General features: G+C 48.6%; 1 protein-coding gene across 1 annotated transcript in view; it reads right to left on the bottom strand.

Annotated features, from left to right (window-relative positions):
- Positions 1 to 895: 895 nt before the first annotated feature.
- Wipi2 (WD repeat domain, phosphoinositide interacting 2) overlaps positions 896 to 20,052 on the bottom strand; it is a 34,297-nt gene continuing 15,140 nt past the window's right edge. Inside the window, exons 3-12 of the mRNA XM_076923552.1 lie at positions 15,223 to 15,392; positions 12,883 to 12,979; positions 12,053 to 12,150; positions 11,604 to 11,696; positions 10,063 to 10,133; positions 7,132 to 7,239; positions 5,834 to 5,998; positions 4,871 to 4,978; positions 4,046 to 4,203; positions 896 to 3,457 (exon numbers count right to left, since the gene is read on the bottom strand). Of these exons, the coding sequence (XP_076779667.1) occupies positions 3,345 to 3,457; positions 4,046 to 4,203; positions 4,871 to 4,978; positions 5,834 to 5,998; positions 7,132 to 7,239; positions 10,063 to 10,133; positions 11,604 to 11,696; positions 12,053 to 12,150; positions 12,883 to 12,979; positions 15,223 to 15,392 (1,181 nt within the window). The 3' untranslated portion in view covers positions 896 to 3,344. The remainder of the gene's footprint in view (positions 3,458 to 4,045; positions 4,204 to 4,870; positions 4,979 to 5,833; positions 5,999 to 7,131; positions 7,240 to 10,062; positions 10,134 to 11,603; positions 11,697 to 12,052; positions 12,151 to 12,882; positions 12,980 to 15,222; positions 15,393 to 20,052) is intronic.

The raw sequence follows: 20,052 nt of genomic DNA, 5'->3' as shown, positions 1-20,052 counted from the left end.
AGGAGGGAAAGGGTAGGAGCGTGCATTTTTGTGTCAGTACCACGGTAACAGCTCAGATGTGCTGGCTGGAACCTGTAGTCCAGAACAAGGCAGGCAGAGGCAACATGATCTTAAGTCTGAATGCAGCCTGTAAGATTGTTAAGATCATTTCAGAAATAAAACAAAAAGAACCACAGAGAGCACAGTTGAGCAAGGCACACATTTCTCCTCTCAGCTGAGCTATGACCAAAATATTCTAGTCTTTTCCAAGCAACACACCTGCTGTAGAGCCTCGTCTCCAAGTCAAACTGTGAGAAAGAAGTTACCAAGCCAACTTGGCAGGAGTTGTAGCCTTGAAGCTCCAGCGTCCACAAGAGGGCAGAATTGGGCAGCTCCAGGTGGACTAGGCAGGCATTTGCTCAAACCTGTGGTAATGGTCCATGCTTGATGCCCAGCAGGGGTAGCTCTGTATCACTGGCCTCGAAGAGAGACCCATGTTCTCCCTTTTTCTTTGAACTAAGGAGCAAGACAGGCAAGGGCACACTGCCACACATCCTCCCGTGCAAGACTGTCTTCCACCTAGCTTTGTAGGCTGAGAGCGGAGCTAAACAAAAACCATGCACTTTACTCCGTGAGCTTTCAGTTTTAGTGTTTATTGGAGTCCACTGCTGGCCAGACCCAGCACTGGGTGCTCACAGGACATCCCTCACACACCTCACAACAGCCCTGTGAGGTAGGGTTCTTCTTGTACAGTCCAAGCCTGGGCCCCTAAGACCTGCCCCTAGCTAACGCTGTTGGTGTAGGCAGGACAAGGGACTCTCAACTCTTGCTTTCATTTTTTGAGAAAACACAAAAGCTTTGGTCCCAATTCACACTAATCTTAAATTTTGGGGGGATTTTAAACTCCCAGTCCATGTTGTTTTTTTTTTTTTTTTCTTTTTTTTTTTTTAAGTCATCACCCTTTGGTTTTTTGAGACAGGGCTCTCACTCTGTAGGCCAGGTTTGCTCAAGAGTATATTGTCTAGGCTGGCCTCAAACTTAGAGCAATCCTCTTGCCTCACTCTCCTGACTGCTGGGTTTATAGGCGTGTGCCACACCCGATTCCAAAATTTTCTCTTAACTTTGGAATAAAATCTTACAACTGCCGGCTCTGTGAGGCCCGGGGTCAGCACTTACTCGAGTGTGGACTCAGTTCCTCAGTTGGCTCCACTGCTGTGCGTCCCAACAGCGAGTACTAACCTCAGCCAGCTCCTCTCCTCCCTCACACCCGAGGCCTGCAAGTGGTGCACGGCAGCCTGAGGTCAGCAGAGCCTCATCTGTCCCAAGAGAGGAAGGCTCACCAAATCTGCCCAGCCCGGCGAGACCACCGACTGAAGGTACAGCCCCAGACCCCAAAAGAGGCCTTTTCTGACCAAATTTTTCAAGCAAGGAAAGCCAGGCTAAAAGGGAGAAATGAATTCCAACATGTTTTTGGAATACGAACTCCCAAGAGAGGAAGCCTCAGCAGATGGAGCCGAGTCCCACACCCACAGCGTGCAAGGCCAAGGTCACCAGCACACCAGTCACACTCTTTGGTTCCAGGAAACCCCAGCTCCCAATCAGCTCTGTGGACTTCCCAGTCTGTTCCTGTCAGTACTCGCTGGCTGTGCTTGGTCCTGTGAAGGCCAGTTTTAGTTTCCCAGAGAAGTACTCACTGAACCAGACCACCTGCTGGGGTCTCATGTTATCAGGGTCTAGGACACACACGCAGTTTAAAGTCCGGCATACCCAGCCTCACTACATCTCAAAAACTGTACACAGTTTGGCTCCTCAGATGCTCCAGGGCACAGATGCCAACAGCAGCCAGAACTAATAGTGGGCGTCCCTCAAACCACACTCATGTGATTAGTCATCTTTTGGACAGCAAGAACAGGGGACCCCAGCAGATTTAACTACAGGCACCCTGCAGAAACACTTTACCAGATGTAACCACGCTGGCCTGGTGGCAGTTACCTCTTGTCCAGATGCCTGACCTGGGCTGGGTTAACCTGGTACCCTGATTATTATCCTGATTTCCTGCTCAGGACCCTGCTAGGGTCTGTTGTTCAGAATGCAGATTTGAGGACAACTTTTTATTCTGTAGAGCTGAGAAAGGAGCCTCTGTAGAGCTGAGAAAGGAGCCGGGCACAGTGGTACCTGTAATTCCAACTCTCAGGAAGTCGAGGCAGGGGGACTGCTATGAGTTTGAGACCATCCTGGGCTATATAGTGAGTTCCAGAGGCTGAGGGGTGAGACCACAGTTTCCCCAAAGACACCAAACAATCAAAAGCAGAGGCGCAGGGCAGCACTAACATCTGAGCTCACTTTCCTGCCCATGTAAGACCAAAAGAAAAGGCACATCACCCTGGGAGGAGTCTCCTGCTGTCTCCCTGGGGCCTCTCTACTATCTGCTGTCTCTGGGGAGGAGAGGAGCCTCTGGCAGACAGCACAGCTCCAGGTCAGCAGATTGACACCTGACATAGCGTCTTACACCTTTGTGCTTTTACAGGAATCAGAGTAGCTATAGACCCTCCTTTAAAAACAAAAACAAAAAACCAAGTCACAGTTATGGATGGGGACAGTAGGAGACAGAGCATTTAACAACACTGACGAAATCACCTTCCTTGGCTCCAGGCTGCCCCGGCAGACTGCCAAGTTCACCTGTCAGAAGAGAAGGCACAGAAAGCAGAAACTGCCTCTCTCCCTCTCAAGATCCCCATGGAGACTAAGACCCAAAACAACAGTCCCCGTGGAGGAAGCTAGTCCCAGAACGATCCAATCTGGAATAGTTTAATAAATTGGGAGGAAAACAGCCCAGGTGAGGCAGCAGGGCAAGAGGACTCCTGACAGAGGCCACTGTCCACTGATACCCTGGCTGGTCTTGGTGGGCACGTGGGCCCTGTCCCTGCAGAATCACCACAGATAGACACTTCTTCATGCGCGCCCTGGCATGAGACCTGACAACTGTGGCTTGCTATGGAGTGGCCACTCCACTTGCTCTCCTATGCTGGCTTGGCACATCACACATGCAAAGCAAGGAGACTCCACAGACTTCACCAAACAGTTAATTTTGGCAAAAAGAGAGAGAGAGAGAGAGAGAGAGAGAGAGAGAGAGAGAAGTTAAGAGAGAGAGAGAAAACAAAAGGTAAATTCATAAGCAGGATTAAAGTCACTGAAGTGGAAACTGTATTTTCTCAACAGTATGAATAGGCTATAACTACAATCTCTTTGCTTTAAAGTCTCTGCCATCCTCTCCCTCAATTCAGGTCAAAGTTCATAGCAGCAATGCTCGAGTCCTCAGCCAGGCCAGTGTTGTCTGCTACTGGGCCAGAGTTCACAGGTCAGGATCAGTCAGTCCGGAGAATCATGGGAGGATGTTCGCTGTCTTCATCCAAGCGCAGAGCGCTGGCTTCATCCTCTAGGCATGTGCCACCCACAGCACCCAGGTCATCTGTGTAGGCTGCAGAGATAAGAGTGGCATCCTCAGAGAGCTGGGACCAGCTGCTGATCCTGCCACGCCAACCATAGGTTGTGTCCAGGAGATGGTACTTGGTTATGAGCTATGTATGGTCACACTAAGACTTTCCAGACCTGATCAGAGTAGAGTCTCTACAGCCTCAGGCAGAGCCAGATGATGCCACCCATTTCCCAGCATGCACAAGCCCTGTACAGTAACAGTGGTAACTAAATGCACTCTTGTGAGTGCCGGAACTCTATGGGGTTCTAACTGGAGACGCAGGTCATGTGTTATAGCTAGCACAACCTCTCTTGAGTTTACAGAAAGTCAGACGCAGGATGAAGGGTCAGCACTGGCAGCCTCTGCCCATGATGCATGAAGGACACGCTGCTTACAGAGGGAGGGAGCAGGTTAGGTGGGCTCACACGCAGCCTGAGTCTCTGGCCACACGACTGCCTTTCTCCCAGAAATAAAGACTATAAATGTACTTTCACAGGCCTTGGAAAGAAGCCTGTTCCATGGCTTCATGGGAGGCAGCAGCTCCAGGGACAGCACAGTATGGAAGAACCCCAGAAGCTAATGCTAAATTACCTTCTAGGTTGGCGTCCTGTCCTTTACCAAGTCTTGTGGGGGACGAGGGCACATAGGCACCTTTGGCAGCTGCTGTGCCGTATGTCTGCGTTGCTAAGGGGCACTCATGAGACGCAGAGTCCACAATCTCACTGGTCGTCTCCATGCTGCCATCAAGCCTAGAGACAGTAAATGAACAAAGCCACACTCACTTCAAGTGGGGTGTGATGGCTCACTCTCAAAATCCCAGCACTTGGGAGCTTAGGGCAGGAAGAGTCCTCTTAGTCAGAGGCCAGCCTTGACTACAGAGCAAGACCCATCTCAAACTAAACAAGTTGTTCCAGAAGGACAGTTGGACATACGGATAGCATGGCTTGGGGCCTGAGACACTAGTCAAGGAACTGTGCCACAGATGCCTGCTCCTGTCTGACACTCCCACCAGCATGAATCTGATCCTGGGATTTCCACAGTGCTTTTAACACAGGATGTCTGATAAAGCGACACACATCTCAATCACCACCTACGAATTCTGAACTCACATCCTGAGGTGGGTCAGCAGGCTCCTGTGAGGATACCTTACTGTAGACCCCAAACCTCACCCTCAGCAGGGGTCTGGGGAGCCACCCAATCCGCAGCTTCACAGCCTCAGAAACTTCTCCACATGTCCCTGAATGGCATCCTGTGGCCAGCAAGGGAAAGGAGAAGCCTCTTAGCATCAGAGAAATGAATCTCGATGGGGAGACAATGCTTGCCAATAGCACAGGTCAGCACATCAGCCTTCAGGGGACGAATAAGCAGACCCAGCGCAGTACTGCAGCCGCAGCCCGGCACGCAGAGCAGCCTCACCTGTGCTGACGCATCAGGGCACACTCGCCGCCTTCCTGGGGGTCCAGGTTGTACATGTACAGATAGCCATCTGATGCTCCTACCAGCAACCGTGGGATCTTCTGAATTCTAAGGAAAAGTAACTCTGTCTTTATGTTTCAGAAGGAGAACTTTTTCCCCTCACAAAAGGCACGTGACTAAACCTGCATCTCAGCAGAGCTAGGAAGAAACCCAGCAGGCAGCGCATGAGGTGAAGACAGTGCCTGGGCTGCTCAGAGCGAAGCTGGCAAGGCCAAGGACAGCCTGGGTATGAGCACACACTGAGTCCCAAAGAGCACATGGTAGGGCGGGGGAGCTGTCATTTTCTCTGGCCACTAAGGTGGGAATTTTCTTTTTCCTGTGTGTGTACACACGCACCCATTTATGCATGCCTGTGGGGAAGCCAGAGGGTGTGAGATATCCTGCAGAGGGTGTGAGATATCCTGCTCTACCATTCTGGGCTTTAGTCCACTGAACCTGAATACAGGCTGGCATCAAATTGCATACTTGTCCCTGCCTCCCTTAGTGCTGAAGTCAGGTACATGGGCACATCTGGCTCTTATGTGGGTGCCAAGGACAGAGCTATTACTGAGACCTCCCAGCCTGAGGGTGGGCCTGTCTACAAAGCTTTCAAACATGCTGTGCCCATGCCGTCACTTGTCTTCCAGACAAGCCTTCTGGTGACGATGCCAACTGCACAAGCAGGACCTCTGTGCCCTGGGATGAATAGTGTCAATTTCCCACTGTGTGACTTAATGTTTCCCACCAACACAAACATGCTGCAACATGCCAAGAAGACACCCAGGTCTCGGGCCAATGGGTCTTCTCACTAGGTTGATGGAACCCAGGCTTGGACATGCTGGACAGGTCTCACACACACTTCTGCAATCCTGGCTCTGGTGTGCATGAGCAGAGGGTGGGGCCACAGGTTCATTCTGTACTCACGTGGTTAGTGAGCAGATGTTTTTGTGACCACAGAATGGCAGGCGGACGGTAGCAAAAGCTCTGCCCTGGTTGAACATTTCTGTCACTTGTGAGGGCAGGTAGCTGGTAGATGCCATGAGAACCTTCCCAAAGTAGCCAGTCCAGGTGGTGGGCTCTTCTGGAGGTCTGCAAGGAAGCCCCATTACACAGGTGAGACTAGGTTCTCATTGGGAACTACAGAGCCTGCCCGAGACTGACCAACCCTCCACACCCCACAAATATCGGCTGTGGAAGGTTTTCTTTTGGCCCAGTGGCCATGGCTATGACAACATATCATCAGGAGCTCCCAACCTCAGCACACACTCCAGCTTCACTAAAGTCTATCACGTTTCCTTAGCATGTATGCTCCTCATTAAGCGGAGGCCAGGACTACTTGTGTGAGTCAGGTCCCTGTTTAACAAGGGGGGGCCCTTGGATGGAACACAGGCTCCATCATCAATACTAGCCCTAGGAGGGTGCTCTTTGAATTCATAAAGGGAAAAGACAAGAAGTCTCTCTACCATGCATCTGTTTCAGGGACTTAAGTTTAAGATGGAAGAACCCATCTCCTTGCTGACCTGTGAGCACTGGAGCTGATTGTCATTCCAGAGTGGGGACACCCTGGGGACCCTGATATTTGTCCTCAGCACCCTGGTGTACCAGGACATCCTCTTAGCACATGTCTCCTGATGAAGCTGGTCTTGGTGGTGTCGTGCCTATCCTACAGCCAGAGTGAGTTTGCACCCAGAAACCGTGCCCGTGTCATGTCTTTCTGGTGATTGTGCGAAGTTTACAATTTTGAGGATTTTTTTTATTTTTAGATTAAGATTTTAGTGTGTATGTGTGCGCATGTGTGTACATAAATGTGTCTATGTATATATACAGGTCTGAGGACAATGTACATGAATTATTATTTTTCCCCTCCACCACCTGGTTCCCAGGATGGAACTCAGGTTGTCAGGCTTACCATCTTTACCCACTCAGCCATCTTACCAACCCTGAAAAGCAGAGACCAGCTAGTTCAGTGGAAGTATGTCCCTGAACATGCCTGAGACTCTAGCTTTGATCTTCAGTGCCTCCCACTCCGACAAACTCTGTTGGAAAAGCTGTCTTTTAGTCAGGTATGGTGCCAGCCTGGTCTACAGAATGAGTTCCAGGACAGCCAGGGCTACACAGAGAAACACTGTCTCAAAAACCAAAAACCAACCCAAACCAAATCAAACAAAAAAAACCCCCAAAAACAACAAAAAAGGGAAGACAAGTTTGTCTTTGCAACTTACTTCTCCCTCACAGCCTCGAGTTTGAAGATGTGCACTGTTTCAGTGTTGCTGGATGCGGACAGGAACATGCCGTCCATGCTGAAGGCCAGGGAGCAGATGCTCACACACCTGAGGAACATGGGGTGTGAGGGAGGCCCCAGCCACCACCACAGAACACACTGGCAACAGCTATGGGGGTTGGGGCATAGGAGTGCTTTCCCAGGGACTGTGGCCACAGAGGAAAACACTTTTGTCACAGACATGCTTGGCTCCACAGAAGTCTTTCTGTTCCTTTTAGCTACCTCCTCTGGACAGAGAAACCTTGTGATGAAACCAGGGAAGAGCAATTCTGATGTTGACACAGCATCTTACTGTGTGACCCCTGCTGGCCTGGGACTTAGGATGCAGACCAGCCTGGTTTTGAACTTGCAATCATTCCCCTACCTCTGCCTCCCGAGTGGGTTCAGATTACCACCACCACACCTCCCTCATTTTGAGACAGGGGCTCTCTATAGAGCTCTGTCTTTGAACTCAGAGACACTCCAGCTTCCCTCCAGTCTCTGCCTCCCTGGCACTGGGACTAAAGGTATGAGCCATCACACTCAGCCAAGAAAATTCGTTAGTTAGTCTTTAAATATTTATTTTTTCTTTGATTCCAAATAACCAAGACTGTGTGGCTCTGTGGACCCAGTTCTAGGTGAAGAGGATGGGACTGGAGTGTCTGAGCAGGCGAGTCCGTCAGCAGAGCTGCTGTTTTAGAGCAATCCCCACCGCACAAGTCTCCAAGGCCACAAGTACTCCACAGCCTGAAGAAACACAGTTTCCCTTAATCCTTCGAGGTTAGGACTTCCAGAGTGTTTCCAGTGTCTCCACATTGATGGGGTATATACAGCAGGTGGCACACTCTGGACTGCTGTCTCAGTGCCTGTCTAATAAGCAGGAATGCCAGATCTAGCTCATGGGTCAGGCCCCACACCACACCTGACTCGGCAGCACAAGCAGACGGCATGATTAGGAAGGATATGGGGTACAATGAGTTCAGAGAGGCTCCTAACACACACTGGACACAGGAAACCAAGCAGGAGCACAGGAGAATCACCAAGAGAGGTGTGGTGTGAAAAAGATCAAAGATGTAGGCCTTGAAGAAGATCACAGCGTCTGGGCTTTGGGTTTTCTTGAAGTGTTTTGAGACAGAGCCATGCTATGCCATGCTAGGCTATGCCATGCTATGCTAGGCTAGGCTAGGCTGTGCTGTGCTGTGCTGTGCTGTGCTATGCTATGCTATGCTATATGCTATGCTATATGCTATGCTATATGCTATGCTATATGCTATGCTATATGCTATGCTATATGCTATGCTATGCTATATGCTATGCTATATGCTATGCTATGCTATATGCTATGCTATATGCTATGCTATATGCTATGCTATGCTATATGCTATGCTATATGCTATGCTATGCTATATGCTATGCTATATGCTATGCTATGCTATATGCTATGCTATGCTATATGCTATGCTATATGCTATGCTATATGCTATGCTATGCTATATGCTATGCTATATGCTATGCTATATGCTATGCTATGCTATATGCTATGCTATATGCTATGCTATATGCTATGCTATGCTATATGCTATGCTATGCTATATGCTATGCTATATGCTATGCTATATGCTATGCTATATGCTATGCTATGCTATATGCTATGCTATATGCTATGCTATATGCTATGCTATGCTATATGCTATGCTATGCTATATGCTATGCTATATGCTATGCTATATGCTATGCTATATGCTATGCTATGCTATATGCTATGCTATATGCTATGCTATATGCTATGCTATGCTATATGCTATGCTATGCTATGCTATGCTATATGCTATGCTATATGCTATGCTATATGCTATGCTATGCTATATGCTATGCTATGCTATGCTATATGCTATGCTATATGCTATGCTATATGCTATGCTATGCTATGCTATATGCTATGCTATATGCTATGCTATATGCTATGCTATATGCTATGCTATATGCTATGCTATATGCTATGCTGTGCTATGCTATGCTGTGCTGTGCTATGCTGTGCTATGCTAGGCTGTGCTGTGCTGTGCTGTGCTATGCTAGGCTAGGCTAGGCTATAGTATTAGTATTAGTATTCCTATTACTACAGTGTGTATATGTGTATGTGTATATGGGTACATATACCCACACAGACACACACACATACATATACAGTATACTCTATACTTACTAAACAGCCCAGCCTAGTGCTTAGATTACAGGTTTGGCCATCACACCTGGCTCTTCTTGGCTTTAGAAAGGCGATACCGAGACATGTCTGTTCTATCTCCAGGACATCCCAGCAAGAAAAGGGATGATAACAGGTCCCCTTGAGAGGCCAAGCATTCCTAAATACTTCTCAGAATTCAACATGAAGCCTTGGGGACGCAGTTACACCTCTACTGTGTTCCCATTAAAGAGAAGGCGAGATCCAGGGACAAAGGGACACGCTGCTATCTTGTCAGTCACAGTACTGGCTCAGGGCTTAAACCAGGCCAGCAGGCACCACAGCCTAGTCCTGTCCTACTACTCCAGCATCTGCCGTAAGTAGCAGTAAGGGAGAGAGTTTTAGGCACAGACGTAGGATGCTGTAGGTAGGCAGATCACAGAGGAAACCCCCAACCTTAAAAACAGCTCAAGATACCTGCCAGGGGAGGGGAGGTGGGTGAAACCTCAGGGGCAGAGGGGCAGCAGGAGGGAGGAGCCCAGCAGGGGTGGCTTTCACAACAATGCCTGTCCTTCTGAGAGCAGGCCCAGGAGGTGAGCTTGGGCTGTGAGCTGCTGGAGTCCCCGTGTCCTCCAAGTCTCCCCTTGCTTGAGCACAGGTAACAGAACCTGAGACCCAAGAGAACCTCTGAGCAGCCGGGTGCACACCCTTTACCTCTTCACTCCTCTCCTGAACTCAAACAGCTTCTGTCCTTCTGGAATGGAAAACACCCGAATCACAGTTCCCTAGTGAGAGAGAGGACAAAGGGGGAAGAGAACACAATTTTAGCTGAGCAAAGCAATCGACTTTTCCTTTTTCACATCGTTCTACACAGAGATAAGCCATGGCTCTGTTTCCAGGGGCAACTTGGCTTCCTTTTGAGCTCCAGTTCTGGGCTAGCACACACCCCTGCTGCCACAGACCACAATGTTCTATCCTAGTCTGGCTCACCACCACAGCATTGCTTAAAGTCAGCCTACTGATCTAGAACAACCAGCCTTGAAGCAAATGTGGAGAACACCAGAGCACCATACGTTGAACCCACAGATCTTCCTACTGGACTCTCTTATGCTAATAACTAGACACATGTACTTGGGATTTACACATGACGTAAACACATCATTACCTGCAGGAACAGTATGTTGAGATAACATCAATGTTTCAAAATTGTAATGTTTGAAAATATAGCTGGGAGGCAGAGGCAGGTGGATCTCTGAATTTGAAGCCAGCCTGGTCTTCAAAGTGAGTTCCAGGATAGTCAGGGCTATACTGAGAAACTACAGCCTTTTTTGTTTTTTGAGACAGGGTTTCTCTGTGTAGTCCTGGCTGTCCTGGAACTCACTCTGTAGACCAGGCTAGCCTCAAACTCAGAAATCCACCTGCCTCTGCCTCCCAAGTACTGGGATTAAAGGCCTGTGTCAACACTGCCCAGTGACAGCCATTTTTGTTGTTGTTGATTTTTTGCTGTTGTTGTTTTTGAGACTGAGACAAGGTTACACTATGTCCCTGGCTGGTCTGGAACTCACTGTGTAGACCAGACTGGGTTTGAATTCAGAGACCTACCTGTTTCCTGCATCAGTGCTATGCCTGATGTTTTCCTATTTTATGCCACAAACAAGCATTTGTTTTTTTTTTTTAAATTATATGTGCGTGGATATGTGCATGTTTGTGGGTGCACGTGCCACTGTGTACATGCAGGGGCCAGAGGACAGCCTAAGGAGTCTGTTCTTTCCTACCACAGCCCTTCCCTTCCTTACATGTGTACACACATACTTTTATATACATGCACACTTGCTGAACAGTCTTGGCGCTCCCTGCTCTGCGTCACACAACCCCAGCCTGTGGCACTAATGGAAGGTAGCAGAACCTCCTAGAGGCCTTGAGTTAGTCAGTCCCAGTCTCTGGAAGAGTGTCCTTAAAGGGAATATGGGGACTTCAGCACAACCCCCTTCCTCCTGGCTACCATATGACCAGTTTTTCTCAGCCATGGGACATGCTTGAAGTGACAGAGCCAGCTAACTGTTAGTAACTAACCCATTTGTCCTCTACACAGGTTGTCTCCCTCAGGCATTCTCGAAGAGGGAAGCTAGCACTGGCAGTCCCTTACAGTGCACCAAGGAATAGAAAACCTGTTGGTAACTTGGACTGTGTGAACAGAATGAGCAGGGTTCCCAGAGACCACTGAACCAGGTTTCTCCCAGCCACAGCAGACATACCTTCTCAGAAGCAGTGGCAAGCTTGGTCCCACTTGCATCAAAAGCCAGGGCTGCTAAGGGACTGTCATGAGCTGGGATCATGTTTGCAGCTCTCTGAAAAGGGGAAATAAAAAAAACATGACTGTCACACAAGACCCCTGTACCCATAGGGCAATCAGGTAGAAACGGCTGCTAGAACATCATTACTAAGGTCAGCATGAGCAGTGGAGTCCCGGGGCTGGCAGGCCTGCGGAAACACTAGAGTATGGCATGCAGAGCAGCTGGCCCCATTTGCTGGGTTCTGCCAACAAGCACAGCTCACTGTGAGCACTGGTAAGACACAGGCAGCTCAGTCAGACCTGCTCTGCCACCTCCAGAGAGCACCACAGGGAGCCATACTGCTGAGCCAAGGATGCCACTGCATGCCTTCCCAGCAAAACACATCCTCCAGAGCCACTCAAGGACCTCACCAAGTTAATGGTATCGAAGACCTGCACCTCTCCAATGGTCGCACTCCCTGGATACGCCAAGTAGCAGTTGTCATTGTTTATTGACAGTGCACATAAGCCTGTGGAGACACATGACAACTGAACGCACACTGAGTCTAGAAGGACACCTTGTAGTATTAGAGTGGAGTTGCAGATAACTTTCTCCTCCCCACCCTCTCTCAAGTTGTCCACCCCAGGCTACCCTGGGTGATGCTGGTATCATTCAGAGATGAAAACCTTTCGTTAGGAAGGACCAGCAGGTTGGGTTAACCTATGAGCTTACATTATCCAGCCAATGAGCTTCTATGCTCACAAGCAGCAGCACAGGAAGGGATGATCGGTCAGTTTCCACCTTTCGAATTTTATACCTGACAGACTGGGAGAGGAAACTCCCACCCTCCGTTATCATTGTCCATCTGTTTATTTAGTGTGTGTACACCAAGGTGTGTGTCAGGCAGAGGACAACTGGAAGGATTTGCTTCTCCCCTCTACCATGTGAGCTCTGCGAGTGGCACTCAGCTTGTCAGGCTTGGTGCTGCTTCCTTGCTGGGCCACCACACCGCCCACAGTCGTTATCTCACCCTTTAAATCCTCCCCCAATCCCACTAGAATCTTCCTCTTGAGTGTTTTCTCCCTATGTGTTTCCTTTTGGTGCGTGTGTGCTCACATGGCCCCGTGTACAGGTGGGAAGGTCAGAGGACGAGCTGCAGTCAGCTCTCTTCCACAATGTGGACTGTTGGAATCACACTGAGGTAGCTAGACTTGGTGGTAAGTGACTCAACAGGTCCAGACTCTCCTTAGCAATGGCTTACCTGCAGGGTTTGGGGGTGTCTCTCGAATGGTATGAAGTACCTTCATGTCCCGGATGTTGTGTATATAGAGCGACTCTTCCAGACACACGATGAGCCTCTAGGAACAGTAACAACAAAGCATGAAGAAGCATCTGGGCCAGCATGTGCCATGTTCCACCTGAGCTGACGCCTGGACTCAGACAGTCTCCACCCCAGGACACCATGCAGGCTGCTGTAGAGGGCAAGTGTGTGCACTGCCCACCAGGCTCGACAGCCATCTGCACAGCTCCCATAACTACATATGCCCAGCACACTATGAATCTCACAGGGCAAGGTAAGTATGTACCAAGTGTAGAAGACTGGGGAGAGATCTACAAAGGCAAACTGCTTTAGAAAACTGTGGTGATGGCTGGGGAGATGGCTCAGTGGATAACAGCACCTACTGTGTGAGCCCAACCAGGTGGCACAGGCCCATCCTCCACCTACTAGAGACCGAGGCAGGAAAATGGCATGTTTAAGGCCCCATCACAAAATAAAAAGTAAAAGTGGGCTTAGCAGTAAAGGCTTATGCTTTGCACGTGTGAGGTCTACCCTGAGAACCACAAAAAACAAAACAAAACAAAAACAAACAAACAAACAAAAAAAACCAAAAAACAAAAAAAAAAACCCAAACCCCCAAAACCCATGGTGGCTGAGGTACAAGTATAATACAAGCAAAAGCACACAGGTCATGTCACTGTGCACACAAGTTATTTTGCTGTAAATTTCTATTCACTGTGTTTTAAATGTGTGAGTGTTCGCTTGCGTGCGTGCGTGCATGCACACTGTGTGCCTAGTTCCTGAGGAGGTCATAGAGGGCACTGGATGCCCTGGAGCTAGAGTTACAGGTGGCTGTGAGCCACCTGATGTGGGCGCTGGGCAAGAGCAACCAGAGCTCTTATCTTTAAGCCATCTCTCCAGGTCCCTATCCTGTTTGTATTCATTTTAAACACAGGACACCAGGGCTGCCAGATGATGAGGAGGGTTGATACCGTGAGGGGCTGGCACACACACTTCATGTCAGCATGTACAGGAACAGGAATCTGTTACATCTTCATCTTGAAAAATGCTCAAGCTCTTATGTCCCATAACTTCCCAGCTGAACTGGATAATTGGGCCAATCCCAGTTTAATCAGGCAACCAGGAGACACAAGTCTGGCTGACTGCTTTAAAAAATAGAAGTCGCCCCTTGGAATCTAGCTCTTGCAGTAAGGGAAGCTCTACGCCTGCTGCTGAGGCGCCTATCCCTGCAGAATGTGTGTGCTGCACACAGAGAAAATGCTGGAGGCTCTTCTGCAGTGGCTACCTGTGTGCACACTGAGGCCAGGACTGTCAGGAAATATTCTCAGAGGCTCCATACGAAGTTGTGCCACGTGGGTTTGTCTTGTTGGTTTGGGAGAAAATATATGTCACAGTAACAATTCAAAGAAGGAAAAGAGGGAACAGACTTTCAGACAGCAATCTGAGAGTAAGACTCCTGCCCTGAGGATGAATGGAGCATGCAGCCAGGGATAAAGCCAGTGTCATGTGTGGGACTGTCTAAGCAAAACTGCTGAGAATGGAGCTGAGGGTCTGGCTAAGCAAATGTGTAGTCAAGCCATGGTGGTGCACACCTTAATCCCAGCACCACAGAGGCAGAGCCAGATGTGTTACCATGACTTAGAGGCCAGCCTGGTCTACATAGCAAACTCCAGGACAGCCAGGGCTATGTAAAGACCCTGTCTTAAGAATCCAAAAAGGACAGGCACAATGGAGGAAGAGATGATGGTGCAAGGCTGGGGAGGTATTAAATGGTTCTGAGCTGAAAGCCCCAGTGTGAGACATGGGAGGAACACCGGACAACAGACAGCACACACTTGGTTTCCTTGCTTGATTTCACTTATGTATGTACACCTATATGTCTGTAAAATGGTGGTTAGAAGCCAGAGATGTCACCTGTACTTCTCAGTTATCCTCTGGTTTATTCCCTTGAGACAGGGTCTCTCACTGAACCTGAAGCTAAGGCGGGTCAGTAAACCACAACAATCCACTGCAGTGCCAGGGTTAGATACACAGGACTTTGTATGCAGCTGCTGGGGGTTCAGACTCAAGTCCTTACATTTATAGAGTGAGAGCTCTTAGCACTGAGGCACCTCCTCAGCCACTCCTCTTATTCTGAGACAGGCTCCCATCCTTCTGATCCTCACTGTGCTCAGGTTACAGATGTGCACCACTACAGCCAGTTTTCTGCTGTGCTTGAGATGGCACCCAAGGCTTAAGGGGATGGTGGGCAAGGCAAGTGCTGTATCATCTGAGATGCTTGCAGCACAGGGTGCTACTCACCTGCCTGTTCAGCTTCACAGCCAGTATTGTGTTGGAGTAGCTATAGTTGCATATCTCGGTTCCCTTCTTAAAGTGGCAAACCTTCAGCTTCCTGGGAGCTTTGAGGCTGACAATGGCCACCAAGCTGCTTGAGAACAATCTCTCCACAATGCAGACATCTTCAGTGTCAGCTGGAACCAGAGAAGAAAAACACATGTGTGGATAAATACATTTCCAGAGTAAAGCATGTAATCTGCCCACAGACACCAAGTGCATGCACTTTTAACAGGCACATGGCACAAGGCACATAACACTGTACTGGACACACAGGCTGACATATCTCTGGAGTCAAAGGTCAGCAAAGGGGATGGAAAGTCTCCTATCTGGAGTCATGGCTGCTGAAACTATAAATATAGATCACAACCTATGTGCAAACTCTGATGTCAAAGCACAGAATCAAGAAAGGGTTGCTTTATGCTGGCAGGACTTCAAAGCACACTCACTACATTTACTTGCTATTGCTGTATTTTTAGTATATATTTCAGGTGTGCCTGTGTGCCATGGTAAGAGTGGAAGTCTGTTCTTTCCTCCTCCCATGGGGGTCTTGAGGTTCCATCTCAGGTTGTCACGCTTGGCAGCAAGTTACCGGCTGAGCATCTCACTGGCCCACACTTATTCAAGTCAGGTCACAGAGTGAGATGCTGCAAGGGATGCATGCTAAGGCTCAATCCAGAACTGCTGTGGCGCTGGGCAACGAGCCAGAGCTCCATGTCAGCCCCATGCTGGTGAAGCAGTCATCAAGCTGGCTTGATAACCACAGCTCCGACTCTTTGTAGCTGAAGATGGGTGCATCGGGAGACAACCCTGTGTAACTCAAAGAGCATTTGTGTTTCTAGGCAAGTACAGAGTTTCATCAGGTCGGCCTGACCCAAAACGCAAATGTACATTAACACACTAGACACAAATGTATGCTGATATACTGGACATAAGCTAAAAGCAGACACGCCCATTTCTGTTTAAGCATGGGAATGTGCCGCTACTCACAGTGGAACGGGCAGCAAATCAAGGTCTGACCCTAAGCTCTTTACTGTTTACTCATGGGTGCTTTTAGCCAGAGGACACAAATCACATTTGCTTCCTTTCCAGAGCAGCAAGCAAGCCTTCATTTCAAGAATCAAACACAAGTGGCTGCTAGCACTGAGGAAGAGGCCAGAGGAGTGGGAGCCAGGAGATGGGTCCCAGGCTGCAGAAGCTTTGCCCATGAGCATCCTGATGTAGGTGCCAACCCCTGCCCAGAGTGCCTTGCCCTTGGACAAGTCAGAGACTTTGTACATGACAAGCACTTGAGACACAGCCAAACAGGTGGACAGACTAGAGACCCAGAATGTCAACTAGCTGCAGCACAGAGAACTTCCCTCAAGAAATCACAAGGACATCTGTCATGAGAAACTATGATGAGAAACTCCAGGCAGAAGGAGGAGTATCGGCAGAGTTGCTGATGTAGAGAGAGGATCCGTTGACAGTTGTCAGGTATGCTCACACTATGCCTTTAATTCTAACATTCAGGAGACAGTGGCAGGTGGATCTCTTGTGACTTTGAGGCTAGCCTGGTTTACACAGAGTTAGGTTAGCAAAGGCCACTGAGACTGTTTTTAAAAGGGGGAGGGAGCGAAGAGGTGGCACCCCATGTAGAAAGCAGGGCAGGGTGGTGCGCCTGGAAGCAGAGACATAAGGGCCCATGCAGCTCACTGGCTAGCTAGTCTGGAGGACTGTTTAGACACCAGATTGTCGAGCTGGCCTGTATATGAAACATACACACAGACACACACACACACACACACAGTTAAAAAGGAAAGCCAGCTGTAGTGGTACTAGAAACAGGAGCTCTCTATAAATTTGAGGGCATACTGGTATATATACATAGTAAGTTTAAGCCAGCCAGGACTAGTTGCCATGCAGAACTTGTGTCTAATATACTCAAATAAGCAAGACTGGATTACAGTTTTAGTAACTTTAAAGATGGGGCATGCCATAGGAAAGCACAGTCTATATAAAACTGTGTGTGTATGTATACATGTATGTGTAGGGACAGGTTCATGACATGCATGTGGAGGTCAGAGGAAACTTCAAGTTCTGATCATCCCAAATCTTTTCTGCTTGAATTTCTGACTCCCGAGTTCAGGGATTACAAGTTCTTTTTACCTGTGTCCTGGGGATCAGAACTCCGGTCCTCAGACTTGGAAGACAAATATTTTATCAGTGACTTTATCATTTTCATAATGTAATACTGATGATAAGAAATCTTTACATAAAGACACTGGCCCTTTAATTTAAACCATGGGTGAGATAGTCTTAAGACCTTCCTACAGGCTGCTGTGTGTCACCCTTCATAGATGCTGAATTTGAGGCATGTCCCCATGCTAATGTTTAACTCCAGCCCCTGGGGATTTTACAGCCATTGGGTGTAAATCCTTGTCTTCTGCACACATTCCTAGTGAGGGGAGGGCTGAAGTGTGAAAGAGAGGTGAGGGAGTGGCAAGGGAGCTACAGAATGCTCCTTGTGGTGAAGCAGACTGTGGTAGCTAGTGGAGGCAGGGGGGCCCGCTTCCAAGAACATGTTGTTTCAGTCACAGGAGCCTCTATGTGCTCACCCAACTGCACTTCAGCGGACACAGGGACAAAGAAGGACCAGGACAGTGCCACTTAATAAATGTCAGGAGCAATAAAATCTAGCAAGACTATGTTTAAACTGTGGGAAACCCCACCCTTCTTACTGAGCAGGAGGGAGGAGGATCCCAGGCAGGCCCAGAGGCCAGCAGGTAGGCCAGGGGAGGAGCGGTGAGCTCCTGCAGTGAGCATGGGTCATTGTAGGGCAGGGGTTCGTTCCTAAGTGCAACATGGTTAAACAGAGCCAGCAGCAGGCACGGGGAGGCCTGGGACTTCATGGCCAGGCGTTCAGAAACAGTTAACCGGAGTAAAATGACATCAATACTACAGAGGTCAAAAAAACAAAGCAAAACAACCAGTACTCAGGCTGGGAGTGGTGTCTCACAACTACAGTCGGTACTTTGGAGGTTGAGGCAGGAGGACTACCACAAGTTTGAAGCCAGTCATAATTACACAGTGAAACTGTGTTTAAAAAAAACAAAAGCAACCAAGCATCTCCCCACCCCTTCACCCCCAAACCAGGTTCAGAAACCTAGGAACAGGCAGTGGGGTGTGGAGGGTTGACATATGCCCTTATCCTAGTATAGGCAGAAGCAGGCCAGCCAAGGTGGGAGGAAAAAAAGTATTTAGTAATAGGAGGAAAAAAAAAAATCCTTGTTGAAAATTTCTCTTGGCCAGGCATGGTGGTACACATCTTTAATTCCAGTACTTGGTAGGCAGAGGCTGGCAGACTTCTGTGAGTTCTAGGCTAGCCTGGTCTACATAGTGAGCTCTAAAACATCCAGGGCTACATAGAGGCCCTGTCTCAAAAAAAAGCCAAAAAGAAAAATCTTTAATTAACACTGTCTTTAATGATGGAAAGCATAATATGCCCTTGGAGACTGTGCACAGAGCAACAATGCCTCTGCCTCACTGCACATTTCTGCAACAGATCCAGGGTCAGGAGTGGGGGTGGGGCGGGGAAGCACCTGGATCCAAGTTGTTAGATCTTGGATGCTTTCCCTGAAAAGGGATTAGCTAGACTTTATATTCCATCCAATACCTTCCCTGAGAAGCTAAACTCCTAGCATTTATAGCCCCACAGTGGGCTGGGCCATAGGAGTCACTCCCCAAATTACACTACCTATTACTTTCATTAATCTGCTAAACAAAACAACAAACCAGAAACATTCTATGCTGAGCCTAGTACTGGGTGTGAAGATGCTCACTCCCTCTAGCCACCACACTCTGTAGCACAGAGGTTAGTGCTATCTGTGTGATTATCTGTTGACCCCACCTTTCCAACTCCAGGAAGTTACCAGACAGCTTTATTCACTGGTGGCTAAGGCAAAGTTCCTCAGGCAGCCAGCCACTCCTACATCTACTCTTTGAATGGGAACAGGCATCCGTACTGCTGCCTGCCCATCAATGTGTAGAACAGCGCTCGCAATTCATAACAAGCAAGAAACACAAACAGCCCGTGAGTGCACAATCAGTGGGTGAACCAAACAGGACAGCTAGACAGAAGAGCAATACTCAGCAGTAACACAAAGGAAGGTCTGGTACATGAGAGTGCAGGGACAAGCTGTAAAACATTCCACACGAACAAAGCCAGCCGCAGCTGCATTTATCTGCAAAGCCCAGACAGCAAATCTATAGATGCAGAAAGAAGAGGAGTGGCTGAGCTGGGCTGGGTGGGGGAGGGATGAGGAGTGACTGCTAATGGACTCTGGCTTTAAGAGATGATAAAAACGTTTGTAAATTCCACGATGGTAGGTTGCTCAACTCAGCAAATGCACCACACTGGATAATTTAAGCAGATTTATAGGCCATAAAGGTACATAAACTATACCCCAAAGAGGCTGGCTTTTATTTTTGTAAATCACACTAAAGCCCATCTCAGGCAGTCTAGCACAGACTTATGAACTCTAGCTGATACAGTAAGACCTGATGCAAGAAGTTACTGATGTAAGTGGTAGGGAACTCTCAGTACAAGTCATGTCACCAGGGAAAATGGGCCACTGGGATGAGGCCGAAGCTAAATATATGCAGACCCTCTGGGAACTCCAGTCCTTCAACCCCAGGTAATGGGCGTCAGGGGGGAGGGGGTGTCTCTTAAGCCACTGAAGAGATCTGACAGCTAGTGAGTTTTCTGGGGCAATTTTTAATCTGTAACTTTTACCTGATTTCCATAGTAGCTAAGAA

The sequence above is a fragment of the Arvicanthis niloticus genome, chromosome 24, assembly GCF_011762505.2.
Source record: "Arvicanthis niloticus isolate mArvNil1 chromosome 24, mArvNil1.pat.X, whole genome shotgun sequence".
NCBI lineage: Eukaryota > Metazoa > Chordata > Mammalia > Rodentia > Muridae > Arvicanthis > Arvicanthis niloticus.
Note: the sequence above shows the minus strand (reverse complement) of the source record. Positions and strands in the feature narration are given on the sequence as shown.